This window comes from Zootermopsis nevadensis, unplaced genomic scaffold, assembly GCF_977971745.1.
Source record: "Zootermopsis nevadensis isolate Lab colony 2312 unplaced genomic scaffold, Znev_1.0 Znev_ptg000008l, whole genome shotgun sequence".
Lineage (NCBI taxonomy): Eukaryota > Metazoa > Arthropoda > Insecta > Blattodea > Termopsidae > Zootermopsis > Zootermopsis nevadensis.
In genome coordinates, this window is record NW_028259140.1 from 12,532,598 (window position 1) to 12,554,020 (window position 21,423).

Sequence of the window (21,423 nt, forward strand, 5' to 3'; positions counted from 1 at the left end):
TAATTGATTTTTCCAATTCTTGCCTTCTGTGCCTCCCATTTGCTAAACTCCCAATATTTTGATATGCTACTGTGTTGCAACAAAAAGCATTTTCATGAATTTTGTAACACAGTAATTATTTGTGAAAGTACATTATTAGGTATGGATACTTTCAACTTTTGAAATTTAAAGGCAATTTGAGAGAAAGTAAAGCAAAGTCATGAATGGTTACTTCTACCAGACTATGAAGTAAACTTACCTTGGTTACAATGCAAGACTATTCTTATGGTAGGCAATTTCAGAACCATATTTTGGTTAAGGCATATGGTGAGGATAACAAGCTAATCCTGTACATATGTCAAAAACTGCAGGAAACTAGAATGTGAATTTTATTTATATTCTTCTTTTACATTAAGATAAATTTTGATAACATACAAAACAAAATATCAGCCATTTATTAATATACACACTTTGTCCACTAAATGATGCTTTCCACTACTTTTTCACAATGCTAAATCTTTCAAGTCTTAAATTCATTACATAGCCAGGAATTGATGTGCACTGACCAAACAGCCCCCGTTACAAAAAAATACCATTTTTACAAAATCTAAAATGCATATGTTTCCAATTGAAACTTCTAGTTCTTAGCCCCGTAGTTCATAATCATACACTTGCACGGTACATATTATTCATAATGTGGTATCTAAGAGGTTCTCTCTTTTACATTAAGAACAAAATAGCCATGGCTATCCAAGCCAGCAGCTACTTCAGTTACAAGTTTTCAGCTTTTATTTAGGAGGTACCTGATTCTAATATGATGGTGACAGACAATATAAGCAGCAGGAGTTAATTTGCTATCAGTGGTCATAAGATGACATTACTTAGGTAAACATTAAGTAATATTTTCTGCCTGTACATGTCTGCATAGCACAGTCCCAAGGTTGATGGATAAACTGTCAGGATGATGGAAACAATGGTATATGATAAGAAGTTCTCTAACACCATAACTTTTCTATTCAGAATCTTACAATTCTATGAAAAGTAATGATGCTAAAGCATGATTGTTAAATGAAGCATTATGATATCTGTCCAATTATTCTGGTACCACCTAAATACAAAGCACAAAAGAATTTAGCATCTATTAAATAAAGACAACTGCTCCTGACTTCAATTTATTAGGTGCTTTAGGTACAGTAACATTACAGTAATGTATGAATGTGTTTCATGCAATTGCAATGCCAAGTCTAATGAGCCAACATCCACACATGGTCGGATACCTCTGTTAATAGCACGGTATACAGTATGCAGTCTGAAGGTAAATTATAGAAATGTGTATGTAAGGCAGCAGATGCATTTACTGTAAAACAATATATATAACAATTTTGTGATTGCTTAAGGTCTGTAATGGAAAGTAGATTACAACAAGGTTCTGGTGCTGGAACCATTATATGTATATAAGTGATGATAAATAATTGCTTAATCAAATGCTTAAATTATTATCAGGCATTTCATGAATTCAAGAATTAAACAAAAACTGATATCAAGACTGTGAGCTGCTAACAAGTGAAAGAGAATGATTAGATTGTTTAGCAGTTAAAAACATACAAAAACATATAAATTGCCTTTTGTTAATCTGTATTAAGCTGGGCAGGTTCGCCACAGGATGCTGACTCCTGACAGTACAATCGAAAGGCTTCTTGATACGATGAGCATGTCTTAAGATGTGAGGTTAGTAAATTCTTGGATACAAAACCCTTTTTACATATTTCGCATTGGTAGGGTCTCTGCCCACTATGGTAACGTTTGTGAATAACAAGAGTGTATCTCTGTGTAAATGTTTTTCCACAGGTGTCACAAGAGTGTGGCCTCACCCCAGTGTGTATCAGTTGGTGAATCTTCAGGTATCCTGGTCTGCTGAAAGCCTTGCCACATGTAGTACAGACATATGGTTTCTCACCGGTATGTAACAGTCGATGTGCCTGTAGTGAGGTTCTGCTGCACAGACTCTTCCCACACACATCACAAATAATGCGATCCTCTCCTGTGTGAGTATTCATGTGAGACATCAATGAGTTCCTGAAAGGGAAGCTCTTACTGCATACTTCACATTTAAAGCGCTTTGCATCTTTCTTTGGATGACTGCTCTGCTGGTGTTTCAACAAGTCTGAATTGTACACAAATGCCTTACCACACACATCACACTGGTGGGGTCTGTTGCCAGTGTGAATGTTATTATGAACTTTTAGGTCATAGCTTGAATAGAATCCTTTCCCACAAATTTGACATGTCAACTTGTACTTGCTCAAGTGTCTCTTCAGGTGTATATCATAATTTGATTTATATGCGGTTGCATATCCACATGCATCACATACGAAGTTCTTAGTTCCTGAGTGGACCTTCTTCATGTGTCCAGTGAGTTCAAACCTCCTCTTGTATGTCTTGTTGCAGATGGTGCAGATGTGTGGTCGATCATTTGTATGCATTTTCATATGCCTCTTGAGCCGCTGATTGGTGTTGAAAACTTTTTCACATGAATCACAGTGGAACTCTCGTGTATGTGTACTTATATGGAAATTCAGTTTTGCTCTGATCTTGTATATTTTGCCACAAATTGTGCATTGCAGTGAATTTTGAGCTGTCTTCTCTTCTGCTGTCACATCCAAAATATTATTTGTTTTGTGCTTTCGAGATGAGGGTGTGATGTCTTCGTTACCAACACTCATACTTGAAGACCTAGAAAAAAGAGAAGACAAATTCCATTGAACTTTCACACTGTTATGAACACAAACCATACTGCAATACAGGATGACACCTTGTAAGAATTCTGTCTGTAAATCTAGCTACATTCTCCACTTCAGGTCTCAGCATCTAAGCATGTGGTTAGATGTGACATGTGAAACAAACAGTGACAAGAAATGTATAATAAATTATACTTTTAGCCCTCTGCAATCCAGTCAACATCCTAACCTAATCGGATCACAAAACAAGAACATTTTGTACTTTCAAACAACAAAATTCAAGGCCAGATGGCAAAACACAGAATACCGGTACCATTTAAAATGCAACACAACAACAATCAAATATAACATCACAAAAATAAAACCAAATGGATGTATACCCCCATGTAATATCGACTGTCCCAGCCTCGGCCATGTCACTGAAATCAAAGTCACCCAGTCTCTTATACTGCTGCTCATGCCTGTTGTGCAAAAGCTGTGTAAGTGCAAACATGGTGTACACACAAGCAGAATGTGTGTTTAGTCTTGAACATTATTTTGCATGGAAAAAATTTCCTGCTGTGTGTATAGCATTCAGCAATGCATGTCCAGACAAGGAATGAGGGAACAATAAACTGACTGGTAACAAAGTTTTATAGACACGGGAAGTGTTTGTGACACAAAAGACATCCAATATCTGGGATTGCTGGTTTTAACATGATGGGGTAAATGGGAACACAACAACTGCTTTACTGCAACTGTTCTTTCATGAGTGCATCGCTGGGCACGGACTTTGCCTACTATGGTCTCCACACCTTACCTCTCCAGACTTCTTTCTGGGGGAATTTATGAAAGATATACTTCATTCTAATAAACCATAAAATTTGGTGGGGGAAAAAAACATAATACTCTACAAACTGGTGCCAACAAAGACCCAGAAACACTGAAAATTCACATGAAATACATTAAAAGAAGTGATGCTTGTCTTCAAGAAGGTGGTGGATATTTTCAGTATCTACTATAAAGATGTTTTGAAAGATCTTCCTGCTAAGTAAGAATGCAACCCCTAACATTAGCTAATACAATTCGCACACGCAGCATCAATAAAAACGTAAATATTAAATAGAAACTCAAGACATCCAGCACTAACATACACATTAATAATCTGTGTCTTGAGCTAAATTCAATCCTCAAATACATGATCAACACGGAGGCAGCACAAAATTCAAAAGGAGCAATAGGAAAACAAGAAAAAGCATTAAAACTTTAAAAAGAACGAAATAATCTTTTAAACATAGGAACAACATTTAAATCATGTACGGCATTACTTACGCCTTTAAAATGTTGCACAATGCTCGACTATCTTGTATAAAATTGACTGCTGAATTACTAAAATACTAAAAAAATTAAAAAAACAACATTTAATACAATTCATTACATGGTAAATTACTACATATGAAAAATAAAGTATCAGAACTAATTCATTATCCACAACTACCATCAACAACACTGCATGTATTAAGGTTTACATGCGTCATGTTTGTGTTTTGGATTAAAATATATAATAAAATACAGGTCAATACACAAACTATATTTGGGTGTTAAAATTTAAAATTTAAATGTTAAAATTTAAAATTTTAAATTAGCGCTATTCATCACTATAAGGATGTTACATTTGCGCGCTTTCATTCATTTTACAACATGTTTCGATGTAATACATCATCTTCAGGTGTTGTTTTTTATTTAAAACTGTTTTATATTAAATGCATGCCTTTCAATAATTTATTGTTGTAATATGTGTTTCGCTGGTCTTCTCGTTTTTCAAATTCATAATTCAAAACAAACATAAGATGGGAAAAACGAGAAGACCAGCGAAACACATATTACAACAATAAATTATTGAAAGGCATGCGTTTAATATAAAACAGTTTTAAATAAAAAACAACACCTGAAGATGATGTATTACATCGAAACATGTTGTAAATGAATGAAAGCGCGCAAATGTAACATCCTTATAGTGATGAATAGCGCTAATTTAAAATTTAAAATTTTAACATTTAAATTTTAAATTTTAACACCCAAATATAGTTTGTGTATTGACCTGTATTTTATTATATATTTTAACACTGCATGTACTTTTTGCAAGTGTGTAGTTAATCTCATAAATGAAATCTCCATGCCAAAATAGATGGCTCCCCTTTATATTTATATATATATATATATATATAAAGAGAGAGAGGGACTATAATACAACCTGCTGAAATCATGGGTAAAAAGTAGCTCTTGAGGCAGGCAGTGTGATTAATTAACTAGCTGTCATACCATATAAGACTATGGCCAAAAAGTAAAGGACCACACACATATTAATGCCTTATGATGGAGATAGGCAGGACCAATAAAATGGGGGCTTTAGGTGAGTGGTGCATCACTTTGTGTTTTGAATTCCCAAAAATTTTCAATGAAAGTCTCTTGAGAAATGTACAGGCCATTTATGAATGGCGTGATCATGCTTGATTTCTAATACAGCTGAAGTCCTACATTCATATAATGTAGCACTCTGACTGTTTTACAATATTATATTATTCAGTATAGGAATCTACAGGCACAAATTGTCTTAATCGGTAATATTTTTCAACAACAAAGTGTCTTAATCTGCATAAGCACTTTTATAACAGTTTCTGTTAAAGGTCTGGCCAGATGACACTTTGTTGTCAAAACAAGTAAGTTGAAAATATAATTTGTGTCAATGGATATACTGTTGTGTTGCGGGAAGGAACTCTCTTCAGAGACAGTCTTACTTCTGGGAAGTGAGTGTCCCTGCCTATGCGAACCCTGGGTTCCCTTTAACCCGAGGGGTAGCAACCTGCAAAGGTCCCTCTACCAGGGTCAAGGTAGATGGCATAGGGCAGCAGCTACGTCATTACTGGGGCGAAGCTATTGAAGAATGACTTCCCTAAAGGCCCGACACTAGATATTCTCAGGCAAGAATAACATATTGATTGCACTGTTTGTGATACTGTGATGGAGAAGGCAACGGGAAACCACTCCATTATAATTCCGTAGTACAATCAATTTTGGAATCATCTGAGACAGTGGCAGCATGGCGCTCTTCAGAGCTGCTTTCAATAAATAAGTGATAGCCAACATGATCGCCAACATTCATTGAACGGATATGGCACACCAACAAGAAGAAGATTGTTATACCAAATAATACTTGTATAATATTCCAGACACCAGCCCAATCACATGTTGTATGACCCAGAGTTTATGTTGCAAGATGCACCACTTAGAGGAAGTCAAAACAAATTACAGATTATAGCAGTCTTCTTCATCACACTCTTGTTAATACTTTTGAGATGAAATGGGTGTGGTAATTATTTGTGTAAGTACATTATTAGGTACGAATATTTTAAACTTTTAAAATTTAAAGGGAATTTGAGGGAAAGAAAAGCAAAGTCAAGAATGTCTGAACAACTAGTAGCATATAATTCAGAAGTTGTTAATGTTTTTTAGCCTCATCAGAGGGCGTGGTTTATATATTTAACATGCACGTTTTATACAAATATGCGACTGGATTCACCGACTGTTCTGAAAATTACACACAGTCTTTCCTACAGCTCAGAGATGACAATTCAAAGCAATATGCGAACTACTAATCTTCAAACATATGACATTCTTCACAGATTCAATACATATAGGATGTGTAAGTGGTATAGAACTTAGAAACAGTAAACTTACAAAGTTCATAACTATACTCTGCTAAACTTAGTAACACACTATTTCCTTTTTTGCAACTACAGAAATAAAATAAATTTTTCATAAATCTATAGTAGTTCTTCAGTATTTATGATCATATAATGAATTTTTCTAGGGCTACCAGCTAAGGTGGTTTAATGGAGAAAACACCGTTATGAAAACCATCTTTGTCCTCGTCCTCAGGGCACCCTGAGGACAAGGATGAAGAATTCATTGTACTTAGTTGCTGAGAAAGCATCAGCTCGTACATTTATCATCATATATTTGTTGTAAAGGCATCATAAGATTCATGATGACCAAAATGATGATGTGAGAGAGACAGGCCATTTTGGAATTCAAAGGAAAAACCTTACTGATCTAACCCTACAAAGTTCATGATGATGATCTTTGATTCTTGGTAAGAAGGACTTAAGCCCTTCTCACCAAGCAGAAAAGATACATTCTTACCAAACAAAAGTGTTCATACAAGTTAGATAAACATATTGAAATGGCTGGTCATTTTAAAACAAACAATTTTTTGAAGTATACATGCCATATGAATACACGGATTTACACAACATAAAATGCTTGCCCCAGTGCATACTACAATTCTACTTTTAGCTTTAAGGGACTGACAGAAACAATGCCTCACTGTTGGATTCAATTGACAGACGTACTAAATACTCTATCATGTAGATAACTCACTTGATTTAATAAACAAAACTTACAAGTATCCATGGTGGAAAGTCCATTTGAGAAGATAATAGTCACTCATTCATGAAATACCTTTTTCCTTTATGGAAGCAGCAGGTTTATTACTGTATTAAAAACACCCAAATGGTCCCTATCTTGAGCCATATAAACCCAGTTCATATCCTCAAACCCTATGTCTTTAAGTTCCATTTTAATATTATTCACCCAATTACAATTAGGTCTCCCAAGTTATCACTTCCCTTCAGGCTTTCAAATTACAATTTAGTATGCATTTCTCTTTGCAGAGGAAACAAAATACAATTCACACACTACTTGTGACATTTCTGGTGCACAGTCAGCAAGGTCTTGGTTACAAATCCTTTGAAACACAGTTCACATTGAAATGGTCTCAGCCCTGTGTGATATCGCATGTGCACAACTAGAGTGGAGCGCTGAGTGAATGCCTTGCCACACTGGTTACAAATGTGGGGCTTCTCCCCTGTATGTGAACGCTTGTGGACCCGGAAGTAAGTGGGCGAGTTAAATGCTTTTCCACACACATCACATGTAAAAGGTTTCTCGCCTGTGTGAAGACGGTGATGTGTCTTCAGAGAAACACTACTTGTTAGTGATTTGCCACATATATCACACATGTATCTGGACTCACCAGTATGTGAGCGAAGGTGGCATATGAGTTTGTCCTTGTGCTGGTAACTCTTCCCACAAGTTTCACACTGAAAGCACTTGTTGTGTCTGTCAGGGTCATGTATCTGCAAGTGAACATTCAGGTTCTGTTTTGACGAAAACTCTTTCCCACAGATCTCACAGGGGTGTTTCTGTCCAGTATGGATTGTCAAATGTCCTTGCAAGTCTCTGTTACTGTAAAAGCCTTTGTTACAAATGTCACAATGAAATCTGAAGACCCCAATGTGCCGTTTCTTGTGAACTTCCAAATTTGATTTATATTTAGTTGCATACCCACATGTGTCACATACATGATTCTTGGCACCAGTATGGACTTTCATGTGTCCCGTGAGTTCAAAATTGCGTTTAAATGATTTGTGACACATGTCACACTGGAAAGGACGTGCTGTGTTGTGACACACCATGTGGCTTGACAGGTGTTTCAGCTTTGAGAACTCCTTTCCACAGCATGGACATTCAAACAACCCAGAGCATTTGTGAGACTCCATGTGAAGTGCCAATTCCATCTTGTTTCTGTATGTTGTGCACATGGATGTTTTGTGGTATCCACTGTGTGCATCACTCTCCCTGGTACTGGCTGTCACTGAAGTCGACCTCTTGATGGACTTTCCAACAAACAGACTTGAAGACCTAGAAAAAAGATAAATTCATTTTGATTGTTGATGTTTCAAAGTCACTGTAAATGTTAATAATTAATGCATAATATGCTGCATTACCAGAAACTGCAGAGTTTGTTTTCATCAATTTCTTCTTTATTCTATGTATTTTACTCACTACAGTATTCAAATGATGGTGTTTAGATTAATATCTTCCCACACATTCCTGAGATATCTTGGGCTGACGACTTAAAACACACACACACACACATATATATATATATATATATATATTAACCTCTTTTAGTATGGGCAATATTTTTTCTTCTGTCCCATTATTACTATAACAAGTTATTTTGGGTCATGAAGAAAATACATATATCAAACTCTAGATGTCAGTAAACGAAAAGGTGCTGTACTTTCGTAAGCCATGCTTACATATTTCAGTAGCATGTATCTTATGTTCCCTTGCTAACTTTAGTATCATTTGTTTGTTGTAATTGTAAAGAAGTTACTTTTTACAAGCAATCAAAAGTGACCTGAGATAACTTGGGATAATAATCTCTAGAATTATACAAACATTTTGTACAGTATGATTAACTATTTCTGAACAAAACCCATATCATAATTTCATTTTTGTGAGTATATTCCAAATGTGAAAGTTAACAAAATACGAATTTTGAACATATTTTCAGAAGAAATTGATCAAGGAAGAGGTTAAAATAAAAAAAACGGTTTTTTACTCTCATTCAGTAATAACCTGAAATATAGGTATAAAGAAATAATTATAACTTGATGTGTTGCAGTTTACATATATATGTACACTTCTACCATGAAACTCCAAAACAAAAATCTACAATAAACTGAATAGCAAGTGACATGGTAAAAATCATTAAGAGAAATTTTTATGAAAATATATTTAAGAAGTGCATGAAGCTGAACTTGTTCAAAAGTGTGTTTAGAAGAAGAAGTTTCTAACTGATATCTTCATGTTCTACCATAGAATCTGAGTTTGACATATCATAAAGTGCTGTTTACATGCACTTGCTGCAAGAACTTAAAACTCAATCTTATCTGTGGGGATGTACAACTGCTTATCTGAAAGCTAACATCACCTTGATGCCTGGAATAATACAAGTTTTGATAAGACTTTACAAAAGCTGCAAAATCCGTTACAAACAAGACTCTCTACAGACATTCCTCTCTAATTACCGAGACAGTTTTATTAAATTGTTATGGAATAACAACAGCATCACTACAGAAGTGCCCATGAGTAAAATTTCCACTTGTAATGGGCCTCTAAATTCTGCACTCTTCTGGCAACATAATTTCTTGAATTATGTTTATGAAATATGATTCCTGTAATGCCCACCAGTAATATTAGTTCACTGTTAATTTCAGTAGGCAATTCCCATGTACAGTGCATTCACAGATAAAGTTGAAACAACTGTCACTTCCTGGCTCCTGGCTAGAACTGCATTACTTAATGCCAAGGACTTCAAGGTTTTCCAAATATGAGTCAAGAATTATTCTATAAAGGCATTAAATCACGTACTTATTTCCGGGCATAGCTCAGTCAGTATAGTGACTGGCTATGGACCGGACAACCAGGATTCAATCTGGATTTTTTCCTATGGCCTCTGCGTCTAGACTGGATCTTAGGCCCACACAGCCTCCTGCCCAATGGGTACTGTGGTCCTGTCCCAGGGGTAAAGCGCGGCCAGGGCGTGATGCTAACCACTCACTCCCATCTAGTGCCGAGGTCAAGAATGAGCAGGAGCTATACTTTCTCTCCCCCCCAAGTGCCTACATGGCATATACTGGGACAGTTTTACTTTTTTTACCTATTTCTGTAGCAGTTCCTGTCAGGAGACAGGAAGTGACAGCTGAGTTTAACTTTAACAGTGAACATTGTATTATTTCCTTGCACTAATGACTGATATATTTGGATGTCTGTCATTCAGGTTATGCATTATCACAAATGCATACTAGTTTATAAAGTAGTGGAAGATTTTCTTCAGAACAGAAATCTAGTAAGATGTTCACATAAACCATAAATTCATTTAGACCTATTACACATTCCTGAAACTATGCAAAAATATATAAGTCAAAATGTCTAGATTTTGTATAATCCATGTGACTCAAATAGACTCAGGGCAGGTACATACCATCCATGAAAGAAATGAATAACTTAATCAAGACCTGAAGGATAGAAGTGGATAAAGTCAGCAATACTATGGGACTTTCCTTTCTAGCGCATTCCTTCCAAACTTCTGACACAATTGGAACAATCCACAGATCACTAAACAATGATGAAACAACAATGAGCAAAACATGCTAACAGACTTACAGATACATACAAATAACCAAGGAAGCAAACAAGTAGGGTCCCTTTAGGAGAAAATTCACCATATGTATGCAGTACCTCATTCCAGATTCACCTCAACACTATCACCTTACAAGTCTGCATTTGTTCTGTAAGGTAACAGAAGTTCAAGTGAATGGAAGCACATCAGTGGATCACAGACTGTGAAACCCTGGATTACATCATTCATATTCATTTCACATGAGACATAAGTTATGTGACATCAATACTGATATTTTTATGTCCTGTTTTTTGAAACAGGCCATTCTCCTAGTATCTTTCTAAATGTTGCACTGACAGCTACCCTAATTAATTTCATATTTATTTGGTTGGGTGAGGAGGAAAGAAAAGTCAGAGAAAACAGTAAGAGCTGAACTGTTTGACTTAGGGAGCTGAAGATGTCTGCAGGTCTGGAGGTTGGAAAACTGGCTATTGTTGGTGGAAGATCAGTCAATTTACAGGGTTACTGGGTTCTGAAATACTTTGAATCATGGTCTATTATGTCAAATTTGGCACGGTTATTTTGGTGGTTGAAGTAACCTTGTCACAACAGCAAGTATGAATGTGCAGGGACAATAGTTACCAGTAGCTATTACTCTTAATGTTCTTTAATTAAGTTTAGGTCTAGATCATAGCATTCTTTATTGCATGTACAAAAACAAACACCATTTTCATTTTGTATGAAAAGTAGAACTGAAGTCCTTACTGACCTTATTTCTAATTCATTTTTTGTTATCATTATGAAATTATGCTATTGATGATCCTGAATTTCAATGAGAACCTGAAGTGTTTCGTGACAGGACAGGAAAATGGTCTTCTTAGAGACTATCCATGCAGCATGACAGGTTTAAATCTTGGTGTTCAGTTCTCAGATTTCCCTCAGTTATACCTAAAATACTGGTAGCAATTAAAAAGCAATCTTTTTGTGTTTTTAGGTTTTATGTTCTATCTCAAAAAGATTAAAAAGTGTGGTGACTTGCTCATCCATCTGTTTATTTAATGTGCATGACTACATGACAATATTGACTGTTGGGACACATCACAAACTGTTGCACTACAGTAATTGAGGTTCACGATTTTAAGATTATACCACATTTTTACAGCTTAAAGCAATTAAAGGAGAAATCAGGTTTATGTTATCTGAAACTAACAGAGAAAGATTAAAAATTAATTAAATTTTAAGTTTAATTTGAGTCCATGGATTCAAAAACATATAAATAACTTTACAATAAGAATTTATGACAGCTGTCATACCATGAGCTTTGAAGAATGGGGAGTTGTTTGCATTCACATTGATTAGATCAATGAATTAAAATGGATTACAAGATTATAACCATTCATATGTATCAATATGTTCCTTGGTGTTTGAATGTCAGAACACTATTTGTAAAAAGAGCACAGTAGTGGAATAAGCTCTAAAGACATTTACAAGGTCATAAAAAGTCTCAGTAAATAAATCTGATATCTGCCTGAATCACAAACATAAAATAACATCTCATTTTATAAACCTCAGTTTAGATAACGACAATCACATAGGCTAACTCCGCAAATAATTTACCACTTCACTCAAAATAATGTAAGCTTTGATGCATGTCCCATTCACTGTATTGGAAATGAGCAAGGACTTACAACATTGTTATTGTCTAGAAATAAAGAAAACAATTTCTGTACTAGCAGACTGAGGCACATTAAAAGGTCTGACACTCTTTCATTCACAATGTAATCAGCGTTGTTCAAAAATTGATTTTGTTAGAATAAGAATAACAAACACACATGACCATACAGCTTCTGACCACTGATGCCGGTGTTCAAGCCCAGGCCAGTCCACAAGGAATGTCTGCAGAATGTAGTGGTACTGTGGCAGGTTTCCTCTGAGAACCACGTATCTCAAAATTAGTGAATATTACACTGGTACTCCCCGAAAATCTTTCATTGCACATAAGCATATGACCAGCCAGTGTACAGTTATAACTACGAGTTCGGTCTTCATTCATGACCAGACATGTAGCTTGCCTCAGAGTAACAAGATTTAGTTTATTAGAGAGAAGAGCTTCACACTTTTCCGAGCAACTTGCTGTAAACATTCCGCAGAATTATAAAGGCCACTAATGGCTCTTCAGATGAGCTGTCATGAGAGTCTTTGTAACAAATCCCTTTCCACAAAGCTGACACTTATAGGGTCTTTGCCCAGTGTGGTACCTTGTGTGGATGACCAGGGTGGAGCGCTGGGTAAATGACTTACCACATTCACTACATTTATGGGGTTTCTCCCCAGTATGAGAACGCATATGATCCCGCATATAGTTGCGAGAACGAAATGCTTTAGAACATACTTCACAAACAAATGGCTTTTCACCAGTATGAATGCGACGATGAACCTTTAATGAGCTCCTACTTCCGATAGATTTCCCACATATGTCACATATATATTTTGGTTCACCAGCATGGCTTTTCTTGTGAACCTGAAGCTTAAATCTGTATTGAAATGCTTTTCCGCAGATGTCACAAGGAAAACGCTGGGTGTTTCTATCTGGGTTGTGTATCTGCTGATGAATGCGTAAATTAGCCCTCCCAGGAAATTCTTTACCACAAATCTCACATTGGTGTTTTTCTCCTGAATGGAGGGCAATATGTCCTCTGAATTCAGAGTTAGTGTAGTAGCCTTTGCCACAGATATCACATGTGAATCTGTAATCTTGAAAGTGTCTCTTCATATGCATCTCGAGTGTCAGCCTGTTTATTGTTGCATAACCACACGTATCACACACAAAATTCTTGGCAGCAGTGTGGCGCTTCTTGTGTTGTGTGAGCTGAAAACTTCTTTTATATGTCTTATGACATATATCACACTCGAACGGTCTTTTTGTGCTATGGGTAACAGAATGCTTCTTTAGCCGATTCTGTTGAGAGAAAGCCTTATTACATACAGAGCAATAAAACTTCTTTGGAGTGTGGTGACTTTGAAGATGATACTCCAATCTGGCTCTGTTTTTATAAATTTTGCCACAGACTATACAATCTAGGTTTTTTGCCTTTGCATTTGAGGTTAAGTTTCCTAAACATTCAGTATTTCCAGATGAACCTTCACTAATTTCTATTACAGACTGTGAGTTAGATGCAAGGCATTCACTGACTGACTGAGTCAAAAGTGAGTTAGTAGCCAGTACTTCTTCACAATGTAATGCTGGGTTTGATGAGACAGTGTGTGTCTTATGGAGTTTGACTGATTTTGATAATAGTCCCAATGTCTGCAGAGGCATGAGAGGCAATCCAATAGTTGATTTTGGGAGTGTGGTTGTCAATGTGTGCATTGCACTGACTGCTGGTAACTCTGTGCTGGGAGTTCCATCTTCACCACATGACAATGATACTGAATCTATGGAACGCATAGAGCTGATGGCTATTGCAGCTGTTGAAGTGGGATCCAATATCCAAAGGAAACTTCTTGAAGACCTAGAAAGGAGATAAAAATTAGCTTAAGTGTCTCTCCCAGCCTCCTGTTGTTACATAAACAATTCAATCTCTTATAAATATGCAGTTATGTAACAACAGACTTTGTACTTGAAAGCTATGACACAATATGCCCTACTAAATGTTGTTAGAAAATAAACATTAACTTTCGGGGCATATTCACCGAGCATTATTCACACCCATTCAATGCAAGAAAGGCCAGTAACTGACTATAGTGACAGAAGACTTAGCATTCCTACATTATATTCAGAAGGCCCCATGTGCAATTTCATCCAAATTTAATTTTCCACAGTCTGTTCAAGCAGATGCTGGATCAGTACCTTGAAATACACTGTGACTCTATCACTCCACCTCCTTTCACATTTACAAACATCTACCCAATCCATGATATATAACAATATAAAGAATCATCATTAAATAAAGTAAAAATAAGAAAAATTCCAGAGGAGGTCCCCCAAAATATTCAAAAGAATGATTATGTCAAGCTCAGGTTCTTGGTATTTTCAAAGTTGTGGTTTAAAAACAAAAGTATCTATCATTCAACTACATTCAGTAAGTTGTTTATCAGAAATGTTTGATCATGATTAAGGACTCACCACTGTGACATAATTCGCTAGTTTCTGAACGTTGCTGTGAATGCAGTGACTAAATGTTAATATGAATTATGTTAAGAACTATGGTAACTTAAACCAGTGGCTTCTAACACCTTCTGATTCATGCAATTGCAAACATTAGTGAGCCTAAAAGGTATTAATATTACAGTGAATATTTCTCATCAATACTAATGAAGAGGGAGGAAAACTAAAACCTTAGCTTAGCATAATGACTTTTGATTATGACAATGGTAGGAGGAAGCTATAAGGAATACTAACACAATGATAGATTTTAAGGAAATATGTAATGATAATGGGTAGCACAGGAAGTAGCTCAGGATTCTGATTGGCTTTGGTGTTAACAATGTTGAGTCTCTGTGTTACTGCATGCTAATATCAAATGACAAGGATCTAATACACACAAACAATCAAATAATGATTTTGGCACTTCTACAGAGTGAATGAGACCGATACAAAGATATCACAGAAAGGATAATTACAGAGAAGAAGAACAAAGGGTAATTCCTGACTATCTGCAGTGGTGTATTTTTAATTGATCCATGATGGCATGAAAGATATCCAGATGTCTGTTCACATTACTACCTCATAATTACAACTCGTTGTGGGCATTTTTATAGTATTTATAAAGAACAAATCAACAGAAAACATACTGGATCACAACAGACCTCAAAGACCTACCTCAACAACTCAATTGGTGTGGGAGATGATTGGTGAAAATTAATTAAATGAATCTGATCACTTATCCATCATAGTCATCAAAGCTTTGCTTTGGTGACTGCAAGTCCAGTAACATCCAGCAACAAAAATCGATCAATAAGGCAAAATGAGATATGCTGTTTTCACAGCTGTTAAAATGTGTACTACAACATGTGTTGTGAAACTGTCTGGTCTTGTAGGTGGTTACCAACACTTCAGATGAGCATATCACCTGAACTTCATTTTGACACTGAAGAAGAAGGTGACACATTCCTCTGAATAACTGGTAATTACCTACAAGACCACATCCACCATCAGTTTTGATTTATTTTAAACAGCCTTAAAAATCATGTGTCCAAATATCGGGAATAGCCTGGCCAACCAGACCCAAAACAGTAGGTGTCTCACTCTATACCTGACGTCAAAGGAAGATCAATCCTTCAAAATATTGTAATGTTTAAGATATTTAGAAAAACTCTCAACAAAGAATCAAAAAAATTCAAATTAAAGAAATTAGTAAGTTTGATCTTGTCCTGGAAAGTTCTCATGTGTCATATATTATTATCAATTCCAGAATGAACCCTTATGTGTCTGATAAGCTCATAATTGGGTCTCAAAGCTTCATTGGGAATATAACACTCACAAAGGCACTCTGTGGTATAGAATATTCTGTGTTTTGAAAACCTGTAACACTAGGAGAACATTCCTTCACAAATTTTACATGTACACTTATTTGAAAAGACAAGAGACTTCAAGAGTTGTACAATTTTGTTGGTTTTGAACATTTTGCTGAAGACTGTGCATGTAAACTGGAGTGTGCTATGTGATTTCAAGAACTTGGAAACTGTGCAAATGCACATAATTTGCAATGCTGTCTGCTGTTTTTAGTCATTAGTTAACAACTTACACAAAATGTAACTTGAAAAATGTTCACAGAATGAGAACTCTAGTATCTCCTTAAGAAAATCACTCCTCTAAAAAGACAATTCTTAAAAAGAACTAGTCTCACACAAAGTATGACATAACAGTAAAATCACGTCGTAAAAGTTGATTAGAGAAGCCTTTCACATGAGAAAACTGTACATTATTTATACAATTACTAAGCAATAAAGTTAGTATAAAAGTTAATCTCAGTAAACAGGGTCACAAAACTTGATTAAAGCATGACAAGAACCTCTCTGTACTCTCCAGCTGTTGGTGAAAATTGCATTGACACAGGCACATCATAATAGTCTTTTGAAAAATACATTAATGCAGGGCAGTATAAACTATACATACAAAACATCACATATAGTGATGACAACATAAACAAGAGCAAGGAACACCTTATGCACTGCCCCATGTCTATTCTGAGTTTCTTCTATGAGGTTACAGAACAATATTCCACAATGGTTAAATATATTCTTGAATAAAGGAGTGAAACATTTATGTACTACTGTAACACTGCTTTCTGAGGTATAACATTTGTGTTTCATGTTGAACAGTGCGCTATAAAGGATCAACTACTTTTTCAAGACAAACAAATAATTCCACTTCATAATGTGTTTACTACACAAGGAGATCTTTACCACTAATTCACTAAAATATACATATTGAAAGTTCATGGGCACATGTATGAAAATACTGATTACATTCACATCTTGCATTAATTGCAATCATACTGAGAAAACTGAAACTATGAAACTGGCAGACAGATAATAATCCTCACTTTCAATTCTGACATTTGCCTGGTCCTCTGTGAAATGTATCACAGGATTCTTCTCTGACTTAGTGCTTCACTGGTAAATGAGTTCAGAAGATGGCTGGGTGTCTTCTGGGTTGTGCTGTGATAGACGCAACAAGCTCATCTGAAATGTTGGTAAACTTGTACCAGACTAGCCCAGAAAACAGGCATCTTCATAATCATACATGAGAACATCAAATCTCAATTAATAAAGAAGTTTAAGCCAATCACTGGTCTTGTTGCATACAATAAATCAACATAGCATACAAAAGTGGTTAGCAAGGATAAGGATTGTTGGATGTGCAAAATAACATAAATCACAGAGATTAGAATATACTATATTTTTAGACAGTCCAAATATAATAAAATGCCATATAACAAGCTACATAAACAAAAGAACTGGAAACCACATCATGTATTAGCTTCTGTGTCATTCACAGTCACAAGCCATCTACAGTTTACCTTCATTATGTGTTCTTTGAATAAAGTGCATGAGGAGAATGCATATAGGAATGACCATGTAGGTTTGTCTGTCCATCCACCTGCCTGCTGCCATGATTCAGCTTGGTAAACATGGTAACAAACATAACCATGCCGGCCAAGGCAGCCAAAGTAATCATGGCAAACCTTAATAACAATGATTTGGTTTGGTTTCATGTGTTCAATGTAATGATAATCATAAATAACTAACCAACTAACTAACTAACTAACTAACTAACTAACTAGATGGCTTACAGAATCCGACTTACTGAAAGCCGCTCCCTCACTCTTGCTACTACCAGATAACGGTCAGTGTCACAAACTGCTCCTCTGAATGACCTCACATCAATTATATTTGTCTATCTTTTATTATCTACTAAACGTTGATCTATTTGATTGTGTATGCTACCATCTAGAGGAGTCCAAGTATCACAAATAGCCAGTGTATATGAGTTAGTTCAAACAATTTAACCAACTAACCAGATGTCAGAAGGAAGTGAAAAACACTATATGTAGAAACAATTAAATAGTTTCACAGTTATCTCAAGTTTTCCTTGAGTTCCTATTAGCTGGATGCTACATGAATATTTCATGGACTGAACACTCCTTATGCATGTTTACAAACAATAGTAACAGCTGTTTATTTTCTTACTGATCACTCGTCCCAGTAAATGAATGGAAAACTTCTGATATTGTTTAACATTTTCATGAAATGTGATACTGATGTCCCCTACTAAATGCATCTTGGGTCCTACAAGGACAATGTGCTACTGCACCAAATATACTCTTTTAAACATACCACATGTAACTATTAGATACACAGAAGTGCCTTATAAAAATATGTAATACATTTTTTAAAATATACATCTCTCATTCTGAGGGAAGAACACAGATTGCAGGTGTTTTAGAATGGGGTGTTGAGGATATTTGGGCCTAGGAGAGAAGAGGATGGGACATGGAGAAAACTGCATATTGACGAGCTTAAAAATCTGTACTCCTCCCCCAATATTGTCAGGGTGATTAAGTCGAGAAGAATGAGATGGGCGGTTCATGTGGCACCCATGGATGGGACAAGAGGTGTGCACCGGGTATTGGTTGGGAAGCCTGAGGGGAAGAGACCGCTGGGGAGACCTAGACATAGATGGGAGGATAATGTCAGGCGGGATCTATGGGAGATAGGAGTTGAAGGAGACTGGATTTTGTTGGCCCAGGACATGGAGGGTTTTGGTTAATTCGGTGATGAATCTACAGGTTCTGTAAGCCATCTAGTTAGTTAGTTAGTTAAACAATTTTCAAGAACATCACAGATGAGGAAAGGGATGAAAAGTTCAAAGAGCTTAGGGTACCTCTGAATTTTTGTGTCATTGCTGAATGATCACACTTACTGTCACATGGTGTATAAGATATGGACACTGCAACTAACAGTTACCATCTCAACAGTATTATAATCATCATAATGTAAAGGTAGGTAAAATTCACTCAAAGAACTGAAATGTATAATACAGTTTTATATGTACTAGCTTCGTATTTAAGTATACAGCATTTCAGTACTAGTTTCATAAGTTTCTACAAGACAATTTGAAGTGGAAGAGGAAGAATGTGGTTAGGTAGTGTTTATTGCATGTACTAATCTGACATTCATCAGGAATGTTTGAGCAACATCATAAAAATGCTCAGAATGGTTGATACCCAAAAGATACTAATGAAAATTTTTACAAAGTTTAATAAAGTGAGGCACATAAAAAAGGTTTACCAGATTAACACCATATCAAAAATCACAAAAAGCACAGAACGCTTATAATATCCCAAGAAAAATCACGAAAAAACACAAGTTTAATATGCTAAAAACAATAACAAAGATAAGTACCCTGGCTGAGAACTGAACTGAATACCTCATAAATAAAGCCACATGAGCTATTGCTGAGCTAATCTACTGGCAAAGCTGAATGACATCAAATCCAGGTGACAGATTTTATCTGATAACATCAATCACTTTTTCATATATGTCATGCACAGTCCTTGCAAAAGACATGAATGTAACATAATATTGAGTCCAGGTACATTACCTGACAGATACTATGCACTAGCCAATGCCAATTTGACAGAACTAAAATGATGACACTACAATTTTAGTCCAAACAAACTCACTGACATTATGAAGTATTCATTCATGGCCCTTGATATGTACGTTCAGTTGTGTCTTGGTAACAAAGGTCTTGTTACACAAGTCACATTTGTATGGACGCTCCCCGGTGTGGTAACGCATGTGAACAGACAGTGATGAGCTCTGTGTGAAAGATTTACCACATTCTATGCAGGTGTAGGGCTTTACACCAGTATGGGTTCGATTGTGAACACTCAAATACTTTGAAGAATTGAATGCTTTACCACAGACATCGCACACAAAAGGTTTCTCCCCTGTGTGGATGAGTCGATGATTTCGGAGGGACACTCCACATGACAATGCCTTTCCACAAATATCACAGATATAGTTAGCCTCTCCTCTGTGTGACCGCATATGATACAAGAGTTTGCTCTTAAAGGGGAAGCCTTTCCCACATATTTCGCATGGAAAGCGTTTTGTGTTTCTCTCAGGATCATGAATCTTCCTGTGAAGTACAAGTTTCTTCTTCTCTGGAAATTCCTTCCCACAGGTTTCACACTTGTATTTCTCCCCTCTGTGGTACCCACCCAGGTGTCCCTGGTAATCAACATTCTTGTAAAAACCTTTCCCACAAAGTTCACATTTGAATCTGTATTCTTGAAAATGTCTATTTCTGTGGAATTTCAGACTTGATGCTGATCCACTTGCGTGCCCACAGATATCACATATGTGAGTCTTAACTCCTGTATGGCGTTTTTTATGTGCCAAGAGTTCATAGCTTCTCTTACATTTCATGTTGCAAAGGTCACATGCATATGGACGTTCCGAGGTATGTGATACCATGTGTTTTGTTAGCAAATTCCTTCTTGGGTACACCTTCTCACAAACAGTGCATTGGAACTTGTTTGGAGACACATGGAGTTTCATGTGGACATTCAATTTGTATTGGCTCTTGTACATCTGTGTGCACAATGAACAGGGGTAAGTTTTGATGTCAAATTTTTTAATATTCCCTGAAGCCACACTGTGAATATCTTCTATTCTTATAGCAGAGACTGTGGAATCTTCCTTTTGTATAGCAAAGCTGTCAGGTAATTCTACAAGAACGATGTCATCAGGTATCCACCTGGAAAGGAGATAGACATATTGTGCTAGAATTACTCTTTTTTTAATAAATGCTATCAAAAACCCCATACATACATATGTGTGTGTGTGTGTGTGTGTGTGTATATATATACATGAATACACACACATGTATGAGATATGCAGTAAATAACAAACAGTTGTTTGATGTAAGACTCTCGGGCAACCATTCAGCCACCTGACACAGCTTGTTGCCTGATAGTCTTTCATCAACTTCATTCACCGTGAAAGCTTCACCTTATAAAACAGTTCTTTGTTGACATGCATGGCTAATATTGTACTAAATTTAGCAAACCAAGGATGGGTCACACTTGTCATGATATAAAGAGATTTTATATATGAGTAAAATTTTTAATGTAAATACAAATTATATTATTGTTTGGTCATTTGACATGCAGCTTA

The 21,423-nt window shown here is 36.1% G+C and overlaps 2 protein-coding genes across 2 annotated transcripts in view; both read right to left on the bottom strand.

Annotated features, from left to right (window-relative positions):
- Positions 1-1,138: 1,138 nt before the first annotated feature.
- On the bottom strand, positions 1,139-7,458 carry LOC147874467 (uncharacterized). The gene is made up of 2 exons (XM_087344706.1): positions 7,160-7,458; positions 1,139-2,712 (listed from the first exon to the last, which is right to left on the bottom strand). The coding sequence occupies exons 1-2, from the start codon at positions 7,204-7,206 to the stop codon at positions 1,608-1,610; spliced, it is 1,152 nt and encodes a 383-aa protein (XP_087200832.1). The 5' UTR covers positions 7,207-7,458; the 3' UTR covers positions 1,139-1,607.
- Positions 7,459-17,616: 10,158 nt separating this feature from the next.
- LOC110829205 (uncharacterized) overlaps positions 17,617-21,423 on the bottom strand; it is a 183,772-nt gene continuing 179,965 nt past the window's right edge. Inside the window, exon 9 of the mRNA XM_087345369.1 lies at positions 17,617-21,004. Coding sequence (XP_087201495.1) covers positions 19,939-21,004 — 1,066 coding nt within the window. The 3' untranslated portion in view covers positions 17,617-19,938. The remainder of the gene's footprint in view (positions 21,005-21,423) is intronic.